Here is a 9938-nt window from a genome sequence, read left to right on the forward strand (position 1 = left end):
TATTTATCAAAAGAATAAAAAAAAATTAATACTCCCTCCGTCCCTAATTATAAGCACCCTTTCAAAGGAAAAATTTGTCCCTAAATATAAGTCTCTTTTCAATTTCCTAGACACATTTATTATTACTTTTCCAAACATAACCCTACTTTGCATTGAAATACATAAAGTTAATTATAAATACATCTTTTCACAAAGGATAATATAGTAATTCTAATACCCAAAAAATATAAATTTATTACACTACCAATTTTTCTTAATAAGAGTGAAAAATTGCAAATAAGCTTATATTAAGAGAACGAAAGTAATATATCCTTTGACAAAAATATTATTCATTTTCAAGTGAAGTATATGTGTTCTTTTTTTTTTCTTAATAAAAAAAAGAGAAAATTATGTGTTGGGTTTATGGGTTATGTATGTTACACGTCTATGTGATTGATAATGAGAATAGTTTGGGGCATTAAGGCGTGACATAATTTGTCCCCTTAGCATATGCACTTTCTTTTAAGGTACCTTGTACAAACAATTCTGGGTGGAAATAATGCCACCTTACATTACATATACAATTCTGGAAATTAAAGGTAAAAAAAAGCTATCTTGAATTTGCTACATCTTTTAGCTGGCTTCTTTCTTATCAAAGAGACATTTAGTGGGAGAAGCATCTTTTTGTGACCATTGTTGTGTTCTACCATATTTGGGTCTATCCCTAACTAGTGGAAAAACCAAATGAATAAATTTTACCCATAGTTTATGAAGTAAATAAACAAGAGACTCCTTGTCAAAAAAAATATATAAACAAGGGACTATTTTTTGTTTGTCAAGAACAAGAGACTCATTTAATTAAAATTTTAGAAAGAAAAAAAATGTGACACTTAACTTAACCACATTGATGGTACACAGAGTAAATTCACTGATTCCATCAACACCGTGTAATCAAGATCACACGATGATCTAGAAATCACCGCATATTTTATTCAAGTGATGTCACTAATTCCTGAAGTTCGTCACAAAAATTTCTTACCTACACGATTACAAACTAACACTACTAGAAAAAAATTCATTTGGGACGGAAAAATCCGTCGCACAACAGTTGAAATTTCCGTCCCGAAATAATTTTGGGACGGAATTTGCGACATCAAGAATTTCGTCGCATTTCCGCTCGTCGCAATGTCTGGGGGACGGAATTTTCCAATCTGTCGCAATGTTGGGACAGAATTCGGGACGGAAAAATGATAAAATGTTGTGACGGATTATACAATTCCGTCCCAATTTAGTGGCATATTTTAAAATTCCGTCTCAATACTGTGCTGCAAAATCTTGCTCAATTTCTTGTCCAATTCTAATGCATTCTGATAAAAGTAATTACTAATCAATAATATAAATTCATAATGTAATGATCATCAATTTTTATTCAACTAATAAGCAATTACATATTTGTCTGATACAATTATAAACATAATATACATAATCCAAATTCTAAAAATACATTCAAAAGACTAAAACTTATATTAATTTTGAAGATTGTAAGTACAAAGTCATCACTATTATCTTGGAGGCATGGACACATGTTTCCAATCCTTATGCAATGCATCATAATCAATAGGCTTGAGAAAGTACTCATTCATCACCAAACTCATAATGTTGAGGTAGAGATTTAAGTTGTGAACATAGCTTAAGAAAATTTTCCTGTAAACAAAAAACTAAAAAACATCAATTGACTATATACTAAGTGGCCTAATTCAACAAGTTCAAAAGAAATCTCCAACAAATTAACAAGTATGCATACTAAGAAAGAAAGATGTAACATGAAGTTGCAATCACATATCACATAGTGTCATACCTAACATATTATCTATTGTTCATATTATGTTCTCAAGTTGTGTCAATGGCCCTTCTTTTGCACCATAGAAATAGTCAACTAGTTAGATGTCAATGGCCCTTCTTTGCATCATTTCAGTAACTTGAGGATTGATCCCTAGTGAGAGATAAAAATGGATCCATCAATTACTATAGCTTCCACACCAATCACCTTATTATTATGATCAACTTTACCAATATTGGAATTCACATGGTAATGCCATATGGTTAAAGACAAAAACTTGTTAAAGAGAAGTTAAAGACAGTCAAAGTGAAACAAAAACTTGTTAAAGTACTTGGTTATATTAAACAGAGCTAATATATCAACCACATCATCTTACAAGATTGTTACATGCACCTGGAATTATAAGTCAAGAGTTCAACCTCATGGTAATTGTAATTTATAATGTAAATCAATATCCACCTCAATGATTCATTACATTTTCTCTATTTTCTATCATCTTCCACTGTGACTTGGAAAATAAATAAAACATGGATTTTCTCAAAAATAATTAAAACCAACAAACTAAGCATGCACTGCCACTGAGATTGTAGCTAACGATATTTCTAAAATTGATTTAACATTATGGGTTTTATAGTAGAAAACAAGGAATATGGACTTCAAATAAAAATGAGGACTTCTATATTTTAAAATAAAACTGGGAAAGTAAGAAATTTTTTCAAAATTAAGACAACAATAGATCTAAACGGCGAGTACTTTTTGGATGAAAAATAATTTAGGGTTTTAAAAGAAAAATGAGTTTTTTTTTAGGTTTGAAGTATAAACTGAGCAAAATAGAAGACTCACCTTTGAAGTAGATCGTACCACGGCGGCTGTAGAGTTCCAACATAGTGGTTCCACCAAAACTATTTCTGAATAAAATGATAATGGTAGAGAATGAAGTGACTCAATATATACAAAGAAGGAAAAAAAACAAAAAAATAAAAGAGGAAGAAGAAAAACTGAAGAGGGTGGGAAATACTCTCACCACAACAGTGGAGAGGCAGACGACATAGTTGCTCCTCTCAAAAAATAGATCTCGCTATGGGGAGCTCGAAAAGTGTGTCTTTATCTCCGATCTGGTTGAGTGGTGGCGGGATCTGGATCGAAAAGGTCTGGCCGACGAGAGAGCATAGAAAGAGGTTTGAGTTTTTTGTTTCTCTCATTTGAGGGTAAAGAAAATAACGTGTGAAATTAAAAGAATTTCTCTCAATGATGGAACCATTTCCACAAATTGGTGACGGAATAATATATTCTGTCCCAAAGTAGCGACTGAAATTACATTCCGTCCCATAATAATTAATTAATGTTTATAAAATCACCTGTGACGAAAATATGTCGCAAATTCCGTCCCAATCATATAATTTTGAGACCGAAAATTTTTCCGTCCCGAAATTCCGTCTTAATTCAATTTTTTTCTAGTAGTAACTTAATTTTCAAAGTGTTTACTGAGTATCGATAAAAATCAACCACCATTCTCTATTGCTTTGTCAAGTCCAGCCATAGACCTAGGTCCACATAGAATAAAGGCAAAATTACACTACAGGTCCTTTATCTTATTTTTTTGTAACACTTTGGTCCTTTATCTTTTTTTGTAATACTTTGGTCCTTTATCTTTTATTTGTAACAGTTTAGTTCTTTATTTTTTTTACTTGTAACATTTTAGTCCCTTTTTTTGTAACAGTTTGGTCCTTTATCTTTTTTTTATTTGTAACACTTTGATCCTTTATTTTTTATAAATAAATAAGATAAGGATCAAAGTGTTACGAAAAAAAAAGATAAAGGACCAAATTGTTACAAAAAAAAAGATAAAGGACCAAAGTGTTACAAAAAAAAAAAGATAAAGGACCTATAATGTAATTTTGCCTAGAATAAATTTCTAACAAAAATATGAACATCAAAAACATTCTTTATGGGAGGAATATGTATCATAATTTTGTAATTGTTGTTGTGTATTGTGTAATTGGTGTACTTTGGCCCATTGGCTTGTATTAGGTGTGTTGCCTATATAAGACCATTATGGATGATGAATAAGATTAAGAAGGTTAGTTTGAACCTTAACAAGTGGTATCAACCGCTCCAGACCCAGGGACTCGGCTCGGTTTAGCAAAACCAACTCAAAAGTTAGTTACACAGTTGCAACCATTTTCTTTGCAACATTCTTCATAAATCTTCATCTTTTTCTTTCACAATTCGTTCATCCACCGGTGTCAAATCACGAGCATTGTTCTTTCTTCTCCGGTGAATTGCTCCTCCTTGCTTGATTTCATCAATCATCAATGGCGGACAACTCTGACTTTCTTAAACCATCAATTCCAAGATTTGATGGCTTCTATGATCATTGGGCGATGTTGATGGAGAATTTACTCCGATCAAGGGAGTACTGGTCTTTAATTGAGGATGGTGTCACGGTGGCACCACCGAATGCAACAGCAGAGCAGGTTCAGGCAGCCAATGCTAGCAAGATCACTGATATGAAGGTAAAGAATTACTTGTTCCATTCAATTGATCGTGAAATTCTTGAAACCATTCTGTCTAAAGATACCTCGAAAGATATTTGGGATGCTATGCGATTGAAGTATAAAGGTTCCACCAAGGTGAAACGAGCTCAACTTCAAGCCTTGCGCAAAGAGTTTGAAGTTCTTGAGATGGGGGAGAGTGAAACAGTCAATGAATTCTTTGCAAGAACAATGGTTGTAGCAAACAAGATGACTTCCCATGGTGAAAGAATGGAACAAGTCACAATTGTAGAAAAGATTTTGTGTTCTATGCCTGAAAGATTCAACTATGTTACTTGCTCGATAGAAGAATCTAATGATGTTACCCAACTTTCAATTGATGCACTTCAAAGCAGTCTCATTGTTCATGAGCAAAGAATGAAAGGGAAACATACTAGTCATGATGAACAAGCCCTGAAGGCTGCCAATGCAGGCAGAGGGAGGGGAAGAAGCTCTTCAAGGGGGCGTGGCAGAGGAAGAATTAATAGGGAAAATGTGGAATGCTTTAAGTGTCACAAGTTAGGACACTATAGAAATGAGTGCCCCACTTGGGAAGAGGCTGCAAAATATGCTGAGTTTGATGGTGAGGAAGAAATGCTTCTCATGGCCAACACCAATCAAGATGAATTTGAATATGAAAAATGGTACTTAGATTCAGGATGCAGCAACCACATGGTTGGAAATAAAAAGTGGTTATATGAACTTGATGAAAACTATAGAGATGTGGTGAAACTTGGAGATGACTCAAAAATGAATGTTATGGGCAAGGGAAATATCAAGCTGAACATCAATGGTAGAATTCATTTAATAACTGAGGTATATTACATTCCTGGCCTTAAAACCAATCTACTTAGCATTGGACAAATTCAACAGAAGAATGTAACCATCATTTTCAAAAATGACAGTTGCAGAATCTTTCATGATGACAAAGGTTTACTCTTCTCTACTCAGATGTCAGCCAATAGAATGTACATTGTTAATGTTGTAGTAATAACCCCTAAGTGCTTGAAAGTTTCAAATGATGATCTAGCCAGACTATGGCATGATAGATTTGCTCATTTGAGCATCAAAGGTCTGAACATTTTGGCCAAAAAGGATATGGTAAAAGGTCTACCAACATTGGATGAGATTGATGCAAAATGTGTAGATTGCTTGACTGGCAAGCAACACAGAGAAACCATTCCTAAACAGGCTACTTGGAGAGCCAGCAAGAGATTGGAACTGATTCACTCTGATATATGTGGCCCCATCAATCCAAGGAGCAATGGAGGGAACAGGTACTTTATAACCTTCACAGATGACTTCTCAAGAAAAACTTGGATCTATTTTTTGAAAGAAAAATCTAGTGCATTAGATACTTTCAAAACTTTTAAAGCATTAGTTGAAAAAGAATCTTAATGTGTAATACAATGCCTAAGAACAGATAGGGGTGGTGAATTTGTATCAACTACTTTTAATGACTTTTGTAGCAAGCAAGGAATAAAAAGACAGTTGACCACTACTCCACAGCAGAATGGGGTATCTGAAAGAAAGAATAGGACATTGATGAATATGGTTAGAAGCATGTCAGCTGGAAGGAATGTACCTAAAACTTTCTGGCCTGAAGCAGTTAAATGAGCTATCTATGTCATGAACAGAAGCCCTACTTTGTCTATCAAAAACATGACATCTGAAGAAGCTTGGAGTGGAAACAAGCCTACTGTTCATCACTTTAGGGTGTTTGGTTGCTTAGCATTTGCTCACATACCAGATGCTCAAAGAACCAAACTAGATGACAAGAGTATCAAATGCATCCTTTTGGGAGTTAGTGAGGAATCAAAAGCCTACAAGCTGTATGATCCAAAGAAGCAAAAAATTATTGTCAGCAGAGATGTGATATTTGAAGAAAAGAAAGGTTGGGAGTGGAGTAAACCTGGCACTAAGAAAAATAGTGAAGTTACTGTAGATGAATTTGAAGCAGAAACAAATGAACCAGTCACAATTGAGACAAGTGACAATGATGATGAGAGTGACTCTGATATGAGTGAACCTTTGAATCCAATACAAACTCCAAGTGACTCTGATAATGAGAATCAAGCATCAACTTCACTAGCTCCAAGAAGCAGAAGACCACCTGCAGGTCTCAGTGATTATGTGTCAGGAAGTGAACTTGACAATGAAGAAGAATTACACAACCTTGCCATCTACACTCCTGCAGAAGATCCAAAAAACTATGAAGAAGCTGCAAAACTTGACATTTGGAAAATTGCAATGGATCAAGAGATGGAGTCAATTAAAAACAATGATACTTGACAGTTGACTAGCTTACCAGATGGAGCCAATGCAATTGGAGTCAAATGGATTTTCAAAACAAAGTATAATGAAAAGGGAGAGATAGAGAAGCATAAAGCTAGGCTGGTTGCTAAGGGATACAGTCAAAAGTATGGAATTGATTATAATGAGGTCTTTGCTCTAGTTGCAAGGTGGGATACTATAAGAACTATTCTTGCCTTAGCTGCCAAGGAAAACTGGAATGTGTTCCAATTAGATGTAAAAAGTGCCTTTTTACATGGTGAATTGGATGAAGACATCTATGTGGAGCAACCTCTTGGCTATCAAAAGGGCAGCAAGAACAAGGTATACAAACTGAAAAAGGCCTTGTATGGTTTGAAGCAAGCTCCCAGGGCATGGTACAGTAAAATTGAAAGCTACTTCAACCTAGAAAAATTTGAAAGGCGCTCTCATGAATATATTTTGTTTGTGAAATTTGGTGATGGTGGGAAAATTCTGATTGTGAGTTTATATGTTGATGACTTAATTTGTACTGGTAATGACATGGATATGGTTCATTCCTTCAAAGAATCAATGAAAAGGAAATTTGCCATGATTGATTTAGGAAAAATGAAATACTTTCTTGGAGTTGAAGTTATTCAATCTGAGAAAGGTATATTCATAAACCAATACAAATATGCAGTTGAAATTCTAAAGAGATTTGGAATGGAGAGTTGCAATGAAGTATGCAGCCCAATTGTGCCTGGATGCAAGCTTGTCAAGAATTAAAGTGGAATTGCTACTGATGCTAGAGAGTACAAGCAGATGGTTGGATGTTTAATGTATCTGCTTGCTACAAGACCTGACCTAGCTTACTCTGTATGTTTAGTTGCTAGATTTATGGATAGGCCAACTGAGATGCATGTTGTAGCCATAAAAAGAATCATGAGGTACTTGAAAGGCACACTTACTGATGGTATTATGTATAATCACTTTACTGAAGAAATGGAACTGGTTGGATGGTCAGATTCTGACTATGCAGGAGATTTGGATGATAGAAAGAGCACATCAGGCTATGTGTTTATGCTTGGATCAGGTGCTATATCGTGGTCATCAAAGAAGCAACCCATTGTAACACTATATACAACTGAGGCTGAGTATGTTGCAGCTTCACATTGTGCTTGTCAATGTATATGGTTGAAGAGTGTTCTGAAGCATTTGAAAATTGGACAGGGTAACACTACTATGATCTACTGTGGTAACAGCTCATCTATCAAATTGTCAAAGAATCCCATTATGCATGGTCGTTGCAAACATATAGATGTGAGATTTCACTTCTTGAGAAATCTAGCAAGAGAAGGAATTGTGGAGCTTAAGCATTGCACTTCTCAGGAACAACTAGCTGATTTGATGACAAAACCATTGAAGCTAGACACTTTTGTGAAGTTAAAGAAAGAGTTGGGAATGATAGCTGCTCAAAAATAAGCCTGCTTGTGAAACCTGCCTTGCCTGGCCTGTATGCTTCTTAGACCTATCAGCAGTTGAGCATGCCTATGAGCACACCAGAATCATATGTATTTGTAGCTTGTTTGGTTTTAGTTTTGTTATCTTGTTTACATCCTTTTATTGATAATTGTATAGTTATACAATTAGGGGAGGATATGTTGTGTATTGGGCCTCATTATAGGCTTAGGCCCATTGTGTAATTGGTGTACTTTGGTCCATTGACTTGTATTAGGTGTGTTGCCTATATAAGACCATTATGGATGATGAATAAGATTAAGAAGGTTAGTTTGAACCTTAACAATTTTGAGGAGCTATTTATTAGTATTATTTTTTTTTTTAAAAAAAAAAAAAAAAAAAAACTAAAACTCTTTTACTCAATAAACAAAACTAACACTTAAGATGGTGTGATTCTTGTGAATAAAATAAAAATCCTGCTTCAACATTCCAATACTTGGCTTATTTGAAGCCCAGCTGTGATATCCACCTTGCAGCATACATTGGACCATTGTGAGTATTAGTTCCATTTCCTTCTTTTTTTTCCCCCTTTAGAATCATTGTCGTATACAAAGTTGAGGAATCAAGATCCTCCCATTCATTTTCAAAGAAAGGAAAATTATTGTATTCCAATAACTTTCGTATTGTGTTTTTTAAGCCACTCTCAAGGTGTACGTGCAACATAAATGGATCACATAATTTTGGAGTTCAGGTTCCCTCCATTTATTATCTCTCCATTTATTCTCCATTTAGAGAGAGATAGACACAAAAAAAAATTAGTGGGGTCCACAAATTAGTGGGACCAACTTTTAATGGGTCCCACTAATTTTTAATGTGTCTATCTCTCTCTAAATGGAGAATAAATGGAGGGATAATAAATGGAGAGAACCCAAACTCATAATTTTGGCTAAATTAGAAACTTAGTCCTTTATAATATAAGAAAAAATAAAAAAATTATTCTTTTAACTTATTTTGTGATTTCATTTTAATTCTATAACTACTCCTTCAGTTTCTTTTTAAGTGTTCTTTTAGAACAGTAACACCAAATTAAAAAAGTGTATTTTCGAACCTTAGTTTTCTTTTATACCCTAATTTTAATTCACCGATAAATTTTTATTTTTTTTACACACATTTCTCTTTCCAATAAATATAATATATGAGGTACAAATATGCATGAGATTAATTTTGTCCTTTTCCATTTATATAGTTCACCTTCTTTCTCTTAATTTTAAAGTTCATGTCTTCAGCATACTTCTTCATCTTTTCTTAATTGCTATTCTTCACTTGATTTAATTCTTAATAGCTATTCTTCGCTTGACAAACAACATTTAGTCTCGGAAGGAAGCTCACACTAACTAACCAAAAACCGACGCTAACGCCTATTTAGTGTCAGATTAGCATCAATGTCGGGCTTGAGGCTAAAACACTTGAGACTAAAAGGTAAAGTCGGCTAATGCCATCCATCTCTATGGTTAGCATCGGCTTAGCCGACTTAAAGATGCACTCTAATGTCATCCAACACTATATTAGTCAACGCCTAGAAAGCCAACAAAATAATATAGCATCGGATAACTCCGATGCTAAAGTCAACTTTCATAAGTCAATCAATTATGCTAGAGTCAGACCTAACCGACGCTGAAGTCAACTTTCATAAGTCCAGTGGGTGAGTGATTCGTGAGTTCTCCGGTAACATTGAGGGATTTTGGTGAGTTAGAATTTTGAGTTTGTTCATTTGAGTGAGAGTTTGGTGACATTTAGGGATTTCGAATGTTTGGTAACATTTAGGGATTTTGTGAGTTTGTGACCGAGAGTTTGTTCATTAAGTGAGGGTTTTG

The 9938-nt window shown here is 34.5% G+C and overlaps 1 protein-coding gene and 1 long non-coding RNA gene across 2 annotated transcripts; one reads left to right on the forward strand and one right to left on the reverse strand.

Moving 5' to 3' along the window:
• Positions 1-1379: 1379 nt before the first annotated feature.
• LOC123923312 lies at positions 1380-3157 on the reverse strand. Its single transcript, XR_006814343.1, has 4 exons — positions 2844-3157; positions 2663-2727; positions 1838-1972; positions 1380-1683 (listed from the first exon to the last, which is right to left on the reverse strand). It is a non-coding gene; the product is annotated as an uncharacterized LOC123923312 (long non-coding RNA).
• A 4271-nt stretch (positions 3158-7428) lies between these two features.
• Positions 7429-8088, forward strand: LOC123923017 (secreted RxLR effector protein 161-like). Its single transcript, XM_045975668.1, has one exon. It carries the CDS (start codon positions 7429-7431, stop codon positions 8086-8088), a length of 660 nt encoding a protein of 219 aa, XP_045831624.1.
• The last annotated feature ends 1850 nt before the right edge of the window (positions 8089-9938 follow it).

Source organism: Trifolium pratense, linkage group LG4, assembly GCF_020283565.1.
Source record: "Trifolium pratense cultivar HEN17-A07 linkage group LG4, ARS_RC_1.1, whole genome shotgun sequence".
Lineage (NCBI taxonomy): Eukaryota > Viridiplantae > Streptophyta > Magnoliopsida > Fabales > Fabaceae > Trifolium > Trifolium pratense.

What these genes read in the sequence shown, in the direction of transcription:
- LOC123923017 (XM_045975668.1), top strand. Translation starts at nt 7,429, where the DNA reads ATGGTTGGATGTTTAATGTATCTGCTTGCTACAAGACCTGACCTAGCT.